Below are 20,234 nucleotides of genomic sequence, written 5' to 3'. Positions count from 1 at the left end.
TATATATATTTTAGTTGTCCATATAATTTCTTTCTATTTTTAGTAGAGACGGAGTCTCACTCTTGCTCAGGCTGGTCTAGAACTCCTGACCTCGAGCGATCCACCCGCCTCGGCCTCCCAGAGTGCTAGGATTACAGGCGTGAGCCACCGCGCTCGGCCTGTTGTTTAATTTTTTACTGAGGTAAAATATACATATATAATTTACCGTCTTTACCATCTTTAAGTGTACAGATCAGTGGTAATAAATACATTCATATTCTTTTTTTTTTTAACCTACCTTTCCCTGCTCCCCACCCCTTCCCGGCCTCTGTTAACCACCAATCTACTTTCAATTTTCATTCAGTTTTTTAGCACCCACATACAAGAATATGTGATATTTGTCTTTCTGTGCTTGGCTTATTTCACTTAGCATTAATAAGGGCCTCCACTTCCAACCATGTTGTTACAAATAACAGGATTTCATTCTTTTTATGGCCTGATAGTGTTCCATTGTGCATATGTACCACGTTTTCTTTATCCGTTCCTCCACTGATGACACTTAGGTTGATTTCATACCTTGGCTACTGTGAATAGTGCTACAATAAACATGGGAGTACAGACATCTCTTTGATAGTATTGACTCCCTTTCTTTTACATATATACCAGGAGTGGAATTGCTGGATCATATGGGAGTTCTTCTATTTTTAGTTTTTTGAGGAGCCTTCACACTGTCCATTTACATCCCCAGCGAGTGACAGTGTGCGAGGGTTCCCCTTTCTCCCCATCCGTGCTAGCATCTGTTATTGCTTGTCTTTTTGATACAAGCCATTTTAACTGGGGTGAGATGATATCACACTGTGGTTTTGGTTTGGGGGCGTTTTTATTTTTAAAAGAATTATATTACCACATCTTACCAGTAAGGGATGTCCTAGGACTACCACGTATCATTTCACTTGTTTCCATACAAACTGATCTCAACTAGATCCCTAAAGGTAAGGGCTGATTACCCGATGGCTTGTCGCTCCAGCAGCCTCTGGACTGGAATGGTTAGTTTCCCCAGAAAACGCTTGATGATAGGACGGCTCTTGGCAAATTTGTCTTTAATTTCAATTTCTAAGACATCAGTAAGAAGTGCAAAAAAGGAATATTTCTGAAAACACAAACAGACACCATGTTGGTTCAAAAGGAAGATAAATATGGTATTATATCATTTTATTAGTATAAGCAATGGTATCTCTCAAATTCTAATGACGTACAGAGTCCACAGCGCTAGAAATTTCTGCAGCCACTGTGAATCTTTTATTCACTCAGCTTCACTGGCATTCACAATGATTAAAAAGCAACAGTCAAGAATCTGTGTGATAAAAGAAGCCCTTTGGTCAATCATACAGCCCTTCCTAGTTTAACAGTTTTAGGAGATGTTATCAAATATTAAGTTATGCACAATACAATTTTAGTACTCACTGCACTGATTGTATCTTAATTCTTTGATATGTAATATCTTGTTATAGAATGGTTTAGAATTAACTAGTATTTGATTAACAATAACTTTAATTCCTATTCTCATGGAATTCTAAAGTTGTGAAATAAAGTTTTAAAATACTCCTCTACTTAGCAGTTAAAGTAGGAATACCTACAGAATACTGTGGTTTCCCTGATAAATATTTTTGAAAAACACTATTTAAATGATATTATTGCTGAAGTTTAAAAGGCACGTGGGGTCTCTTCTGGGATAGAAAAAGTATGAAGTTAAGGTAGCCTTTGTTGTTTCCATTTAGGAATGACATTGGAGAAAATTAGATTGGACATTTATAAGGATATAAAATAAATATAAAGAGGTTTACTCACTTGCAAAGACTTTTACATGTATTATCTCCATTTTATTTTTACAAAGATAAAATTTTCTCTTTAAAGATGAGCATCTCAGGATAAGTAAATGATGGAGCCAGGAATCTAACTAAATCATTTCTCTGCTTCCCTGGCAGTATCCAAGCAACTAGAGTGATGTGAATAGTGCTACCAGCTTTACACTACATGCCCCTAAGTTTATCTAGTCTTCACAAAGTTCTCGAAAGGGCCAGGCAATTTGGCCGTCTGCTTAATGGGAAAATGCACTCGCTTAGAATAAAAAAGCTGAGTTTAAGCCTCACTGCTGCCTCTGACTAGCTAGTCACATAAATACTGTAAGCGTCCATTTCTTTCCTTTTTCTTTCTTTCTTTTTTTTTTTTTTCAGACAGAGCCTTACTCTGTTGCCCTGGGTAGAGTACAGTTGGAGTCACTATAGCTCACTGCAACCTTCAACTCCTAGGCCCAGCGATCCTCCTGCCTCAGCCTCCTGAGTAGCTGGGACTACAGGTGTGTGTCATGACGCCCAGCTAATTTTTTCTGTCTTTATTAATAGTAGAGAGGGGGTCTTACTCTTGCTCAGGCTGTTCTTTTTTTTTTTTCCTTTTTTATTTCAGCATACTATAGGGGTACAAATGTTTAGTTTATGTGTATTGCCCTTGCCTCACCCGAGTCAGAACTTCAAGTGTGTCCATCCCCAAATGTGCACATTGCACCCATTAGGTGTGTATATACCCATTCCCTCCTGCCCCCCAATCCTCCTGCCTCTGCCTCCCAGAGTCCTAGGATTACAGGTATAAGCCACCACAACTGGCCAAGCTTCAATTTCTTAATCACCAAAATGGAGAGATGATAATCTCATCCCATATACCTACCTCCCTTTCAGGCTTGCACTAGTGACATGGTCAAGAACTTTGTAAATATAAAATGTTAGGAAAATAAAGTTATTGCTTCTCTGATTATCATATCCTTTACATGCCTTCTAGAGCTCATATTGAGATATATTTTATGTCTTCTAGATTTGAAATGTGTTAAATTAAGTGGTAAACCTTTAAGAGTTATTTACCATGATGAGATAGATCATAAGCACTTTTTAAAACCAGGATAAGAATACAAGCAATATTCATTTATACATCTCCGCAACCTCAGGAACTTCCCAGAAGAGACACCTTGCTGTGCTGCAAGTCTCAAATTATCATGCTTTTCCCCAGCTTGTTTTAGATCCCCTGAAATATCTCTCTCCAATTAAATATTTCTACAACATTGTTAGAACATATTGTTGTCATTAATTATGGCATTGTACCCTTTTTCCAACAGAACCCCTGGACACCTCAGCTATCTTGCCACACCCATAAACAGCTAAAGGTTGCACACAGTCCTGAGGAAAGAGAGGAACTTGGTGGACTTCCTAAATACCAAGTAGAAGACCCCTGAAAATCATCTTACCTCTCGGTGCCAAATTGGATTAGTGGTGTTACTGATGATAGTAGACCTTCTCTCCTGCCCGTGGTGGGCACAGGTGGGAAAACTGCTCTTCTTCCCTGGCTGAATGGACATCTTGAGATAAGGGTCAGGATTGAAGAACATCCCTTTCTTTAGCCCAACTGCCCTAAGGTCTTTAAAGAAAGAGAAAGAGAAGGAGGGAGGGACAAGAGACAGCAGGAAGGAAGGAGGGAAAAGGGGACAGAAGGAGGAAGGAAGAGCCCATATATCCTGATTAGAACAAGCAGCTCAAAGACAATTTGTTCTTAAATAAACACACAGGAAGCTCTAAACAGAAACTATTCAGTAAAACAATAGCAAAGTTATTTATGCTGTGATTGCTTAGATAAATGAAGACAAGTGGGTTAGGGCAGTAATTCCAGCAGAGGGGTCTCCTAATAGGCTTCAAAAATGAAGCCAAACCTTTACCACCACCTCACACCCTTCAACTGGATTTCCCTGGAAACCATTTTGATTCCAACATGTACACCTTCACCACCTTTTTCCTAGAGCAATGATGTGGTTTGGCAAGCAGAATTCAATGTCTTCAGAGAGATCCTTAGTAAACAGTTTACTGAAAAACATGTTCCTTCATGAGAGACAAATGAATCTTTTATATCTATCTATGTAGAAATGAGTATGAACTAAGTTTAACTGGAGATGAAACATCAGAGAACACATCCATTTGTACCAAATTAAAGTGTCATATATATTCTAGAAATGTGATGAATGTTAAGGGAAAAAAGTAGATTAGAAATATTTTGAAAATGTGAATGCTACCTGCTATTGTAAATAGCTGGTAAATAACTTAAATAATTGATGAATGTCCCATAACTCACTTTAGATTCACAAGTTGTTTCACACCATATGAGCTGCTAAAAGTCCTCGCTAAAGTCCATTTAGTGTGAAGACTGATATTTTTTTCAAATGGTCAGGCTAAGGAGATACAAAAATGTCAGGAAATAAAACTGGCATGCTGGGACTTCAATGCCTTTCTAAGAATATCAGTTTGAATAAGGTAGGCCTGGGAGCTAAGTGATCTTGAAAAATGCTGGATGATCGGACCTGGGAGGTCCTGAACACTCGGTTCACATAGACATTCTGCACGTGGCTCCTAAACCTCCAAAGACCTTAGGATAATCCAGCTCAGCTGGGGAACAGACCTTATACAGTGAGCCTAAATTACAGGAGGTCACCAAGGCCATTCCATACAAACCCATTCCTGAAACAGGTCTTTCTTAGGACAGAATTGGCCTGAGATTGCCCATGGAACCATATTCTCTAGGGAATGCTCCCTGGAGGAAGCTCACCAACGGCCCACAAGAACTTGTGGCTTAGATACACGTGATGAAAACCCAGAAATGTCTAATGACACAAAACTGGCAGTAAATATTTAATATTTATTAATATGTCAGCAAATATTTAAAAATTCAACCAAGAGGATCTTATGTTACGAAACACTGCATGACACGTAGTAAGATCTTTGATCAGAAAACTGATAGAAGGAAAAGACAGGAGCTAGACAGGCACTTCAGAGAAGCTGCCGTGGCATCATTAGCCTCACAGTCCCCATTCTTGACACTCCATAAGCTACGCAGTAATTATTAAATGCGGCATTTGCATTTTACTGTCAATTTAGTAACGCTATGTGTTTTTATTTGGTTTTATTTAGCATATGGAAACTTTGACAATAAAATGCAATTCACATAATTATTTTCTTGCCTTTCTTGATTATGCTCCCTGGAACTCAGAGACAGAAGAATGAAATTCTTTAGATATTAAATCTACTCTAAAACAAGGGATTTCTTTGTGGTAAATGAGGAGTAATATGGATAGGAATGGCTGCCACAAAGTCTGAAAGAGCTAAATCATTCACAAAAAATAATCCTTTGCCCCAAAATCATTCCACCAGATTAAGTCACTGTGATGAAAGATGTCACTGTGAGATAACCATGATACCAAACTTTTCTTCCACAATGGAACATTATACAAATAAATATTCATTAATAAATACAATAAACTACCAACAATTTGCAATCTGATTATTCAGTTTCCTTTATTCATATCATTTCTGCTCTTCTCTCTTTTATATATTTTATTGTTCATAAATATTCATACCACATATTAGGCCAAAGAAGGGCTCAAAGTCACAAAGGTATGACATGGCAAATATTCTAGTTAAACCCTAAGTTGGAGGAGGTTTAAAATATTAATCAAAACATAATTTTTATTTTATCTGTAAAATTCAATTATTTGTGTCCCTACTTATCCACAGGTAAGCGTAGACATTTGTAGGTAGCCATTCTACAATGTCTACATGCTCTCAGATAAATATTATCACCCACTGTCAATATGCAATAACCAGATTAATTTTTTAGAATTAACATTATAGAACTGGTTCCATCTCCTAGCCATTTCTGTACACTATCTGCAACTGTCTGACTGTATGGTAAGTAATAAAACAGATGTTAGGCAGCTAACCTCCATGTGAATAGAGGTGAGATGTTGGAAGAAGCATCTGACTGTGCCCCAAAGCTTATCTTCTACTTTTCAGGAAAATGCCCTAGGATTTTTGGCTTCCAGATGGTCATTCTCCTATACTGAGTTAAAAACATCCTCTGTAGACTCAAAACCAGTATGTGAGTACAGTATTTGGAAGGATACGGATCACTTGAAAGCACAGAGCAATAATCCTAAACTAAGAAACCCATGGCATGGTCTTCCTATAAATTTCCTGAGCTTTGGGGTTGGCTAACTGTTCCCTACCTATCACCAGGGATTTCAGTACCTGCAGTCCCCTCAGTCCTGTGAGGGTCTAAAGCACAGGTCGGTAGCCAAAATGTTTTTAGGAAACACGGATAAGGGGAGTAGGGCTGTAGTACCACAGGCAGTGGTATTTTAAGTGCCCTTCTAAAAACCTAGATATTTTTAAAACCCTGAAGGTTCCAAACAAAATATATTTATTGGCCAAATTTGAACCACAAGTCACCAGTTTACAACCTCTGAGATTCACCAAGGAACCAAAGCAAAAAAGGATTTCATATGAAGCAAACTCCTGTGGCGGGAGAAGGAACACACAAAGACAAAGACTCTCAGAAGGCCACGGACAGCAGTGAACCGATATGTACACTTTCATCACACATGGTAATCATGCATTGCGGAATTGTCTCTTTCAAGATCAGGTCTCCTAACTCTCACTCCTGAGAACATCTATTTTCACTCACAACATACTTTTGCCGTCAAGAACAATGGATCTAATTTAAATTTCAGAAGCACTACATCTACAGAAAAATGAAAACAAAACATCTTACAGTGACAGACATCTGTTAGACTTTATTTGTATGTATTGTATTACAGTAGTCTGTTTTAAATGCCCATTTCAAATACTGATTTTCTTAGAGTGTACTTGACTTTCTGACTGCCAATTCATTTTTTAAAATCAGTGACTTTCAAATTTTTTTCACAGTGATCTACGTATGGCAGACATTGTAGATTGCAACCCAGTACACATATACATAGTCATGCTTATTTTTGTGTATGTAAATTTTCAGTTGGCATAAACTGCTGCTTTACCAAGAATATCTCCCTTTGGTGGTAAACTCTGATATTATTCTATTCTTTTTTTTTTTTAAATTATTGGTTTCAACTAAATCAAACTTACAAACAGCAAATGAGTCCCAACTCATAACCTGAAAAGTAGTGTTTTAATTGTTTGATAAACACACAAGCAATATGAATATTTTACTAACCATAAAACAAGCAAACACATTGGCTTTTTCACTTTCCAATTTTTATGTGCATTCCTCCACAGAAAAAGAAGTATACCTTTGTTTTTTTCCCACTAGTCTTCAAATCTTTCCTTCCTCTAGCTGAGGTAAGCATAAATTGTTTTCAATAATCAAAGCTCCTCAGTGGGATTAGCTTATGTTATACTACAATTTTTCTTAAAGGAACTATACATAGTTATACAGTATTTTTAAATCACCAGAAAACTTGGCAGAAGAAATAATTTCTGAATTTATATTAATGATCTAATTTTATCATAGTAAGAGATATACTTGGCTTTCCGGAAGTATGATAAAAAACTAGTTCACATATCATATATCAAAATCTGTAGAAAGAAGTGACTGTTCATACCTTTGAAATTACATGCCTTCAAACTGGATGCTACATTTAAAGACATTCTTACCTGACAACGTAAAGCTAACAAGTTTCCGAGAATGCAGATTCCCTGAAGCACCTCCTTCCGTGCCTTCTGCCCCCATCTGATGAGATAAAACACATCTCTTTCTAGGGAACCACATATATGTCCAAATACAATTTTTTGTATCAAACATGTATTGTATTATATATCTTTTCATTTCCAAACCTTGGTACAGAGAAACAAACACAGATTCTCAGAGGCAAAAGAAAGGGTCATACTTAAATTTAATCTTTGCCCAAAATAAAAAACTAAGCTTTGAAATTCCCTATGAATATGAATGAATGTACTTTTCCCCCTTAATAAGAATATAGTTGATATGTAGTAAATGTACTTATATTACTATTACTGTATTAAACATCCTGTTTAGTTAAAAACCAAACATCAAATTCCATCAGATTGGGGAAACCTAGAATAAACAAATTGATTTCTATCAGACTAATCCATATATACAGGATTATTCTCTCTTGTCAGATATTTCTGTGCCCAGGTGGGTGTCCCAGCTCCTTTGTAGGCTTCTGTTCTATTGTGCTTCAGGTACACGGCACATGCTATTATAATTAGCAATAATAAGAATTTGCAGTGCTATTGTACTGATAACTTTTTCCTAAAAGCTTTTGAGTAAAGTACATCTCACGTGAAGCCAGTAATTTATAGATCACATAGCAAATTTAGACCTTTCTTTCAATTTCTATACAACTAGTATATAATTCATGGTATCTTAGGAAGAAAAACCTTCATGATACCCTGAAAAAGAAGTCCACATTCTTGTAAGAGACACAATTGAAAGCAGAATATATTCTGAATAGCCGGGAAATAGAAACCACATTTTAATTCTAAAGTTTAGATTATTTAGATTAAACCTTTCTGACAAAGATTTTTTCCTTGATCAAACTTTAGTCAGGCTCTTTCTGAGCCCTATGCTCACCTAGGCCTGACCTTGGACTTCCATCTCTATCCTTGTAGAGCTTAGTTTTGGAAAAACCCTGCTAAGTCGGTTTAGAGAGACTCTCCACCCTCAATATGGGATCACCCTCGATATCAGACCAAATTCTTCATCCCCTTCCATCCTCTGGGCGATGTCTGATCACTTTGGCCTGCCTTCAGCAAGATTCTGTTAAGTCAGCTTAGCAAGAATCACCCTACCCTCCTAGTAATTTTTCATCCACCGACCCTCCCCCAACCCTGCTCCCGGGCTATAAATCCCCACTTTCCTTTGTTATAGTTGGAATTGAGCCAGTTCTATATTGAGGACTCTCTTCCCCTATTGCAACAGTTACTGATTAAATTCTGCTTTTACAGCTCTAAATTGTCCAGTTCTGGTTTTCTCTGACACTTTCTCCATCTTATCTTAGCAGCCTCCTCATACTCCTGATAAAAATCACACACTCCCAGGGGATTAAAAACCATCATTAATCTAACTAAGCAAAGTTGAGAAATTTCATTCTGATTTTCAAATATAACTTTCTACTGCCTTTGCTGTGATTCCTGTACCTTAGACTATTTTGTATGGCACTTAACTGTCTGCTGATTGTTTCACGTGTCATCTGCAATATACCAGAGTATCATCCAGGGATCTTTATTTCCTTCCACCCAGAGAACCAACTCCTTGATGATCATAGAGTTGGCTCTCAACAAATATGTGTGCTTTACTATATTATATTCCTCTGACTCATCATTCCCGGTTAACTGGGGCAGAGGCAGTGGCAACCTGGCCAGACGACTGATTGCTGCGACTATCTCAGCCTGCTTTCACCACGTGTGATCCCAGGCTACAGTGAGATGGTGCAGGTGGACGACAACTGAGACACGCACTCAGCAACCTGCCCCTCCTCTGTACCTGGGCACAGGAAGACACCCAAGAAACTGTGGCTCCACCTCAAATGGACCACACTGCCCAGTAAGATGTGCCAGCCCCAAAACATGACATCTCTCTGCCTGCTATGGATACTTGTGCTGAGTTAAATATGTTCATAACCTACTTTCATTTAAAATCTATTCAAAATATTAAAAGAAAATATGAGAAACAAAAGGCAATGTCCTCTAATTCTCATTTTTCAAATATAATTCACCATCTGACAAAAGGCTAACCTGAAACACTTCTCAAAGAATTCACAGAAAAACAATGTCCTGCACAGCAACTCTGGCAAATGCTCATCTGAAAGAATACTAAAAAAAAAAAAAATTCAACTTTATCATTCATTACAATAAAGCCAGGAAAGACCAGGCATTACCATTAGATACAGGGACATTAGTGATAATACAGACATCTGCACTCAATGTTTAGAGAGAGGTTTTTAAATAAACTCACTCCATAGATTCAGTCCAGGAAAACCCCAAAGCAACAATGTCAACCAAGTATTGAAACAATACATGGTAGTGAGTGATGGCAGCTTTAATCTGTCCCTGAAGCCAAAGGATTTCCTGTTCCAAGTGTCTGAGACACATATCGCTGTGTACTCTGATGAATGACAATGACGTCAAAATACAAATGACAGAGGAGTCACAATTTTTTTGTTCTTGATTCATTGCAAAAGGATATGTGAGAAAGGAGACCATACAATTAGGATAGAAACTCATTTCCTTCTCTGTGGAGTTTCTCAATTACTTCTTCCAGGTCTATTCTTTGCATCTGGTCATGGTATAATTGTACTACGTGGGCTTTGTGAATATCAGTGTTGTCAATCAGTCACAATAGCTAAACACTTGTCATATTGCTAGGTGGCCATCATGCTATTATAGAAATACAGTGCTAACCCTAAAATAAGGCGCCCATGTGACAAAGCCTTTCCATTTTGGATATAGATCAAACTCTCTCAAATTTGGTCAGAAATCAATTAACCTCCAATGCCATTAGTGAGTTTTTGAACCAAAATATGCTATTCTGATTGCCAGTGTTTTATCTATGAAGCTTTTAAGGTGCCCTAAAGCCTGTCTGAAGCAAATTAATTATCTCCAAACTATCCACAGGCTTTGACAGAGTGATCTCAATGCAAAATCAATGGAATGAAATCAATGTTCACCAGATTGTAAACTCCCACTGCCTTCAATGATATCTGGATACTGAAATTGTTCAAGTCTAAAAAAGTCTGAATCCAGAAAATGCTTACTCGTGTTTGGAAGCTATTGTCTAATTTCACATACAATGAACTTTTCAAAGGATTTATTATAAACAGCTCCATACTTCTAGTTTTGTAACGTTTCTTTTTAGAATATTAACTAGAACAAAGTCTGTCCAGAGCATACTTTGTGACATGGCAGATCTTATAATCAACAATTGTTATTCTCTTTGTGATCTCTAAAGTCTTATAGAGTAAACATGGGCTAATCTTTTATATTCTATACTATGTTTACTACAATGAGAGCTCAAATATAATTCTAACATGAGCAGAGCACTTAGATGTTGAGGATTTTGCACATCCTGTTCCCTCTGCCTGAAATGTTCTTCCTTCCCCCTTCACCTATGTAACTTCTATTCATCCTTAAGACCGTCCTTCTGACACGCCTTCTTCCTGGAAGCCTTCCAGGAATTTCCTGATCAGGACAAAACTTACTATGTAGTACACGCTCTCCTAGCCCCATTTCACTCTCCCTCATGCAATTATCACCCAAACAAATATAATTTGATTGATGTCTCTCTCCCCCACCAGACCAATGAGATCAATGACTGTGTTTTTCTCATCATTTTATCTGTAGTGGTGGCACAATGTCTGGCACTTAGCAGGCATCTAATGAATAACTGTTTGAATGAATAAATGAAAGGGAAGACTGCTTGATACAGAGGCACAGGTACCCTCAGAGACAGGAGAGGGTGGGTCCGGACAATTTCAAAATGCCATCTGCAGAGACTGCTCTCTGAATTTCAACCTGACCACTTAGTATTTCCAAAACTGCAAGCATCTAAAAATGTGTGTCTACACACCCACACACAACGTTGTGAAGATTGTTACAGGAGTCAATTTTTTTTACTATGTTTTCATGATCTCATTTTTATTAATGACTAATAAAAACTGCAATGACTTACATATCTGAGACTCTAAGAATCTCCCCAAACTACCTGATTCTAACAACCTATGTATAATGGAGCCACTTATTGTGAGACTGTTAGATTCTGAAGTTGGTCTATTGAGTAAAAAAAAAAAAAATCACAAAACTGTGAAAAGTTAGGAAAGTACCATGTTGGAAATGGACATGCTTTCTTTCAAAAGTCCAACACAACCAGTTTCATCCAAAAGTAAATTAGATATCTGTTTCTCCAATTGAGGGCCTGATAAAGAAACTGATTTCCACTGGGTGGCCATGTTTTACAAAAAATATATACAGTATCTTTAGGCACTGGACCCCAGCTCAGCATTGAGAAGGATCTGGTGCTAAGACTTCCTGAGGAAAGAGCGCATTTGTGACTCCCCAACTCACACCCTCTTTGGGGCAAGAGCTCCTTGAGTTAACTGGCAGGTAGAATCACCCACTGCTTGAATGGTTTAAATTCACATAAGATACAACGCTACCACTTCCTACCAACAGGTCGGTCACCCAGACTAAGTTTAAAATCTTCCATGATGGGGCACTCGCTCCTTGGCTTTAGAAGTGGGTTCCCTGAAGAGTTGACTCTACCCAGAACTGTTATAAATCAAATTGTACTTTTCCATGGATTTGTATCAGGGATTCAGGTATGCCAGCCTTGTAAGTTATTTCCTTTTCTAAAACAGCACCCATGCTGTTATGTGTTTCCTTTTTCATTGTTCCTCATAACCCTGTCAGGGCCGCAGAGACAAAAATAGAAATCAAGTCCCGGCACGGGTCTCATGAGGAAGCCGGCAATGGCGGGCACTCACCATCACAGCTGGGTTCTTCACCGTGATGCAGGGGGTCGTGGCTCGCAGGGCTCCACTAATGCCGTGGTAGTATTTAAAACAGATTTTTATCTCCGCTGCAAAGTAATTGGAGAAAAACAATAATTTAAACTCTGAAACCAGGCAGTTAGGAATCAGCTGAAGAAATCCACCATATCACCTCTCAGGTAATCCTACTCATGAGTCTTTGAATGGCCCCTTCTTTTCTAATCAGAGATCATACCAATTCCTGTTTGGTTCTATATGCTTCTCTGAAACTTTCTAACACCACAAACATATCAGAAAATGATGCACAAAAACACATGCCAAAATAGAAATAGTGTAGTGATAAGAATAGGACCAGCTAACGTTTACTGAGGTGCTCCACAGAGTGCCAGACATAGCGTTATGCCTCACGTTCGTGTTGTTACTGAACCTTCGCATCAACCTTGCGAGGCAGAAAGTCCTGTCCCCACATTACAGATGAGATGTTGAGGTTTGCTATAGGTCAAAGAGACAGGGAATGACAAAGTTGGGACTCAAACCCCATCTGTCCAATTCCAAAGCCTTCATTTATAATCTCTACAATATATTATAGACAGATTGCAGTTGTTAATGGAAATAGAGAAAAAGCAGTCTAACAAGTATGGAAGAATACAGGAGTAGATTCTCTAGGGATAGGGTCTGGAAATATCTATTATTTTAATTTTCCAAGTCACTTAAATACATCCACTAGGCAGAGATCAAATCTAGGAATAATTGATTGAGATATATATACATACATATATATATATATATCACAGCATGTGAAAACCCATATATTTCATAACTTGTTCTGATAATTTTAGCTTGATAGAAATCAATATAAATGCCAATTATGGTTTTTGGAAAGTAACTACAATTCCAAAGAACATGAAGCTAAAGTGTGTCAAAGATAAACCCACAGTCTCCAGAATTCCTCTGCATACAGAGCATCTGAGTCACTGAAGTGTCACCGTGAGATGCAATTTTCCCAAGGCTTGTTCTATATAGGCAATCCAGGTGACAGGCAGGCCCCTGAGGCAGAGTCCTAGGCTACAGGAGGGAGCTCCCCTCTCAGCTGAGTCACCTGGATTATTAAAGTGGGGCTGCTTGATGTATTTCCCCATGGAAGTTAATCTTCCCCTGACTTTCCTGATTGCACCAAATGGCCTCCTACAGAGTATTTGGTTTCCTTATTTTGAGAGGAGGATATAATAACTTCAGAAAAATCCTCCTCCAGGATTTTATATCATTATGCTCTTCCAATCAAGGACTAAATACTAAATCTCAAAAAAAGGTCTGTTGTGGGGTGAAATATTGAGTCCTTCTATTATGTACATTAATTGCTACCCAATAATTGGCAATTTAATTAGTATCATCAGCCAAAAGATTTTTACTATGTACCCACCACAATACATGGCCAGCACTGTGCCAGACAGTGCAAGAGAATCAGGAAAGGTTTCTGGTCTAGTAGATGTTTTATGGGGTAGCTGCTGAGATGACAATCACAGGTATGACAAAATCCAGGAGACAAACACTAAAAAGGAAGAGCACCAGATAGAAGAGGACAGAGACCAAGGAGAAGATGAGTGAGGTCACAGTGGAGTCAGAAGGGCATCATGGAACAAACAGGTCTCATGGATGAGAAAAATAGGGGTGGGGAGAGTTAGGTGTAAGAAGGGGGAAAAGCGGGGAAGTAGGAATGGGCACCCTGGAGTTCAGGAACAGCAAGATGACCTGGGCAGGAATCCTAGCTTGACTGTCACTTTGCCTCCCTAAGAACACTTCTGCAAATGGTTTTCCTGAACACTAACACAGGTTTTTGGTTATTTCTGAAATATTAATAGTAACAGCTGGCTACATCTGAGCGAACCTTACTCTCCCACTTGCATTCTTCCAAGACCAATAGCATGAATTCTGCAAAAACAAACCTAAGTAGCGTGCACAAGGACTATCATAGCAGAACAAAGCTTTGGTGACATGCACAAGGACTGAATTTTGTGGGCACTAGCTCATTAGTATCACATTCTAAATGCCAGGGAACCAGCAGTCCATGACTCTGCCTGCAGCAGTGTCTCATAGATCAAATCAATGGCTAGTGAGTGAGCAGTCATTTTTCAATAAAGAGAAGTGCTTTTTTTTTTTTTTTTTTTGAGACAGAGTCTCGCTCTGTTGCCCGGGCTAGAGTGGGTGCCATGGCGTCAGGCTAGCTCACAGCAACCTCAAACTCCTGGGCTTAAGCGATCCTACTGCCTCAGTCTCCCGAGTAGCTGGGACTACAGGCATGTGCCACCATGCCCAGCTAATTTTTTCTATATATATTTTTAGTTGGCCAGATAATTTCTTTCTATTTTTAGTAGAGACGGGGTCTCACTCTTGCTCAGGCCGGTCTTGAACTCCTGACCTCGAGCGATCCACCCGCCTCAGCCTCCCAGAGTGCTAGGATTATAGGCATGAGCCACTGCGCCCGGCCTAGAAGTGCATTTTTATAAGACATCTTCCCCTAACTCCCTCTCAAGTTAGGATGCCATCTGCTCTTTTCTAGGGTTTTAATAGTTAGCTAGGTAACAGGCTGAGACCAAAAAAAAAAAAAGAGACTGCTTATTTTTATTTGGAGGATGTCGATAACCAGGCCAGCTTTGCCAGCTGACCCATTTTGGGTGTTATTTTATTCCTTGATATAACAAAAATCTCCAACCCTGACAACAAAATAGAATCCCTGAAACTACACAATCAATTTATTCTGAATTGTACAGAAAGAGATTTTGTGAGCATTACTACCCAAAATGCTACAGAGCTGTGTTACAGAAATGCAAAGCCAAGGGGATTTACACAGATCCCCCACTACAAAACCACACAGAGAGAAACACAGTCTTGGGCAGACTTGGGAGTTGTTTGCGCCTGGATGGAAAACTAGCTGGCTCCTTCACCAGAACATCAGTGAAGATGCCTGCCCCTTAAAACATAGGGATGTTCCATTCTGAGTGGGAGTTTTCATCTACCAAAATTATTTAGTGTTTTAGGAGGTCATGCAAGATTTAAAAAAAAAAAAAGGGTATAAGGGATTTTGTTTACAAAATCCCCTGTGAGTAAGGGAGAGAGCTGCATTTTGATTAATGTACGTGGACATCTGGGTTATTGGAAGAGGTAGCTGAGCAGAATACACGGAAGGGGAGAAGAGGGGAGTTGGTGCCCAGGTGCCTGTGCTTCTGTCGCAGCTACAATGATAACCTCTAACTGCAAGAGGGAATAAAAGCTATTTCTGAGAAATAGATACAAGGGCAGGTGGAAGCAAGCACAGGCCTGGTGACTGAGCATCTGGTTAGGGAGGAGTCCAGTTCCCAAGCAGGGGAGGTGGAGGATACGGACCAAGGAGCAATGAATGATCCCATCTACCCTAAATGGTTTTCCCATAGCCCGATGTGGCAGGCAACATCCCAAATGAAAAAATATATGTGTGTGTGTGTGTGTGTGTGTGTGTGTGTGTGTGTATCTCCATTCCTTTGGGCTGTAAAAAAAAAAGAAAAACAAGAGCATTTTGAATCCATTTACAAAAAGCACGCTGCCTCAGGAGAACGGTAAGACCTTCCATGTTAATCTATAAGGATCCACTGTCAGCTGAGCCTCAGGAGGAAGAGAGCACAGCCCGAGTGGCATCTTCTCCTCTCTGAGGTCCCTTCAGAACAGCTGAAGCCAGTCATAGATCATGGGAATATACTGGCCCCTTTCAATAATCCTCAGGATTAACTTTAGGGTTACCAAAATAAAGATTTGATACTCTCTATTTAAATGCTCACAGAACACAGAAGCCCCTTTATTTTTAAAATTTTTAATCTACTAACTTTCCTAAGCACAAAGGAAGACATCCCCAGGGCAACAGCAGGCCCGCTCCATCTCCACCACAGAAGGGTGGGGTGGTGTGGTCATTTGTGAGCTGTCACCGTGAACTTATTGCAGGGACAACTGGGGAAGGCAGAAGGGACTTTGAACAGTGTTTAGGAACTAAAACATGTTCTTAAATAAAGGCGTTTCTGTAACTGTGTGATTCTGACATTGCATTTTAAAGCAACTGCTCTATCACCTGTTTCAAAGCAGAATATATTCTTGGGTTTGTATATGAATATTTCCAGAGAGATAACTTGAAGGTAACAGTGGTTGTCTTCAGGGTGGCCTGAAGCTGGGGAGACACTGACTTCCACTTTTTGTATCTTTTTAACATTATACTATTTTCATATATTACCTATTCAAAATTATTTTTTAAAAGCAATCTCAATTGAGATTAACCTTAGGCATTTATGTAAGGTTACATTTCAAACCCTCTCTGAAAAAAGGTTCTTCAGACCACTCCCTGCAAGAAATGGTTTTGCCTCAAAGACTGGGCTCTCGTCCATCACCTTAAATAGAGACAAGATTCACTTAGGCAGTAGTTAACAGCTTGTTTCTATTTAGAAAGTCTGGATTTTTCCCAAGTTTCTAGAAGTTGAATATTTTGAACCATAAAGATAGATAGAATATACATGTCCTTCTTCCTTTAATCATCTCTATTTCACTTAAATAGTAGAATAATCAAAAAATCAAGCTAATTGCAATTTATTCTAAAACATGATTTTAACCATTGCCCTGTGTGTTTTTATTAAACTCTTAATATTATGGTTCCTATTCACAGCTCTTTTATTCAGAGGACACAAATTGTGAAAAAGTAAAACACTTTAATCCTCATGCTTTTGAGGAAATTTGCCCACTTTCCCAGTGACATGCTCACTTTGCATTTATATGTGACTGCAAGTTGTCTTCTCTTTAACAAGGGCCAGTGGAGCCTGAAATAGCCAGGCTTTCCTCGGCTAAGCTAGAAAAACAATCATGAAAATGAAAGAATCAGCGTAGATGTGGCAGGAACCTAACAGGACTAGAGAACTAACTGAACCCAGAACACCAAGCATAAGGATGAAGAATGAAAAGTACCAAATCTCCATCCAAGGGGCAAAAAGACCCTTCTGATGTTGGTGGGAAGGGGCTTAGGAATGGTGAAGGTTAGAGTAGGGGATCTAATAGTAAAAATAAAAGACTGAGGACATCCCGTCTTCCCAAAATAAAAAGCCATTCACAACACATGTATTTTGGCAAGGCACCAACCTGAGCACCACTCAGAGATGAGACTCTTTCTCCTACTTGCCATTGGCACCTCTAATACTGTTTCCTAATCCTGTATCTACTTATCAGGGCTGAGACAGGAAAATATGTGAAATCATTATATAATTTATATAAATATCAATGTTTTGCTATTATCCTCAATGGTCACAAAGCAATTCAGTGCACAGTAATGCAGAATGAGGTTTACTATTTCTAAGCTCACTCATTGATCTAGGATTTTGTGAGTACCTAGAATAGGTACAAAGTTGGCACTCAATAAATATTTCATGATAGGTGAAAGGGGAGATGGATGGATAGAAGGAATGAAGGAAGAACAAAAAAGCAGTATGAATGAGTGAATGGCCATAATTTATGAAAGACTACATAGAATAAAATAGATATCCTGACATGCCAAGACAACTTTTGAAACCTCTTCAGTTTTAAAACTCAAGAACGCATACTGCAAAGATGACCCATTCAGCTCCTCTGTGCATAAGCTCACTTGAGGAATAGCTGATAGTCTCGTGACAAGTAAGTACAGATGAAGCGGATCCTTCTCTTGAATGCCTAGGAAGGTCATCCAGCCACAATTAAACCTATCTTTGTCCTTTGCATCCATTCAAGTAGGCCCTATGATAATATAAGTCTGCCAGCTGCTTGTTCTGAGGATTTATAGACAAAGCAAAACCACTGTACATTCACAAATAGCCTAGATAGTGCTCAAATCCAGGTTTGCCCTGGAATACGGATAGATCAATTTTCAGAGAATTTTACTTTGTTTGGATTTCTTATGAGCTAAAGATAAACAAATTTTCTTTCTGAAGATAAAAGAAAATTTTTAAATACCATATGTTTCCAAGGTTAGAGGTGGAAAATGTTTTAGCAGCTGTCTAACCTTCCCCTCCTCCAATTTTTTTTTTAAAGTTCCACACCATCAGCTCTAGAGACTCAAGCAAAATTTCATGATGCTATGAAGTCCCGTTAAGAATGCTCTAGCCAGACACTGGGTTTTTTTAAAAACATGGGCTATGCTTCTATGCACTGATACAAACACCACTTTTTTTTTAAACATTGCAAGCGTAAGGATATATGTTGGTGGGGGCGGGGGGCACATTCTGATTAAGGAAGATAGACTTATTCCACAGCAGAATCTTTCTGAAATTCCTATTAACTGTCCTGAACTTAGACTACTTACCTCAGTCCTTAAAAAATACATTACTGAATAGTTCCAGTTTTATAATCACACTACACAATACTCCCAATTTTATGTGTGAAGAATTAAGATGGAAATGCTAAATTAAAGGAGAAAATAAAAAGAAAAAAAACTACTTTTTTCTTCACTCCCAATTCCTAGCTTCAATGTCAAGCCCATTTCTATTAAATACTAGAGTGAGATGCAGAGAAAACATTTAGCAAGACAGAGATATTTACCATCGCCTAATCAGCCAGGACATTATGAATCTCTAACACTTTTAGGGGGAGAAGGAAAATCAATCAGAGCAAATGGGATACTTAGTAAATGGGTTTTTTCTCACATAATTTTCCAAATTACAGCAGCATGTGGTACTGACTTCTTCCCAGGTGTTCACATGAGCCCCATAATATAAATCTGCACACTCTATCAACAGGCTATAATTACTAGCAACCTTGAGCATTTTGAAGCGAACAGGCAGGTGGTTTTGCCTTTTCCCCTGAAGTTCGGTTGGAAATATTTCTCAGCTAGATTAGCTTCTAAAACCCCTAGATCTTTTTGAAGGAAAAATCACATTGATAGTAAAACCAGCTATTTCTCATTCCATTTTCCCACATTCTTTCATCAACTATTTTCCTCATTACAGCTGGGTCAATCTTGGGAAGTAAAGAAAAGTAGATATAGGTAAGAAAAACAAATCACCCATAATTCCACCTCCTAGAAACAACTCTAATTCACATGTTGGCAAATTTCTTTCCAAATTGTTTCCTGCATGCTATGCTATTAGCTGGGAGTCTGCTCTATATAACTGCTCTCCCCCAGCTGGCTTTTTGTTATAGCACGAGCATTTTCCCTTAAAAACTATATTTAATTTAAGGTTTAAAGAGAGAATCTAGCCAGAAAATTGGACTATGAAAAGAAGACATTCCTTAGGGGGCAGAAGCAAGATTAGAGAAAGTTCTAGAATGCTGACCTACCATTAAGGATAGTGGAAGAAATTATCCCATGCCTTTAATGGCAATTCAAAGTAATATACATTAATCTTTTAAAATAACTTTTTATATTATAGAAATTTTATATGCTTGCAGGTATGCTTGCAGCAGGTTTCCATTTAATCAAACCTTTTATTTTAAGGTTTAATAAGTACAGTTCTTAAGTATTAGTATACACACATTCTTTCTTATATTAAATCTTTTACATGCAGGAATCTTAATGCTCACACAGAGCTCAACAACACAGAAAAATTTAAAGAGCCCATTTTTTCTACATTAAAGAAAAATAAATTCTTTAAACGTAGAAGTTAACCTGGACCAACCAGTAAATCATTTATTCATTTATTCATCTATTCCATAAAAGTGTATTGAGTATTTACTATGTTCTCAATAATATTAGTGGCAAATGTAAATAACCAAAAATAAAAATAAAATAAAAAGGGATGAGATATTGCTGGGAAGCAAGTACTACATATGAGCATTTGCATTTAAAAATAGACATAATTACTGAATTAATTGGGCAATGATTGAGTTATCTGCAGCCAATTTCTGATTCCTC

General features: G+C 38.3%; 1 protein-coding gene across 1 annotated transcript in view; it reads right to left on the bottom strand.

Annotated features, from left to right (window-relative positions):
* Nucleotides 1-20,234, bottom strand: part of HECW2 (HECT, C2 and WW domain containing E3 ubiquitin protein ligase 2) — a 204,640-nt gene that overhangs the window by 107,903 nt on the left and 76,503 nt on the right. The window contains exons 3-6 of the mRNA XM_069469056.1: nucleotides 12,344-12,438; nucleotides 7,497-7,572; nucleotides 3,272-3,441; nucleotides 987-1,129 (exon numbers count right to left, since the gene is read on the bottom strand). Of these exons, the coding sequence (XP_069325157.1) occupies nucleotides 987-1,129; nucleotides 3,272-3,441; nucleotides 7,497-7,572; nucleotides 12,344-12,438 (484 nt within the window). The remainder of the gene's footprint in view (nucleotides 1-986; nucleotides 1,130-3,271; nucleotides 3,442-7,496; nucleotides 7,573-12,343; nucleotides 12,439-20,234) is intronic.

This window comes from Eulemur rufifrons, chromosome 1, assembly GCF_041146395.1.
Source record: "Eulemur rufifrons isolate Redbay chromosome 1, OSU_ERuf_1, whole genome shotgun sequence".
NCBI classification, from domain to species: domain Eukaryota; kingdom Metazoa; phylum Chordata; class Mammalia; order Primates; family Lemuridae; genus Eulemur; species Eulemur rufifrons.
The sequence above is the reverse complement of the archived record's forward strand: the minus strand, read 5'-3'. Positions and strand labels throughout refer to the sequence as shown.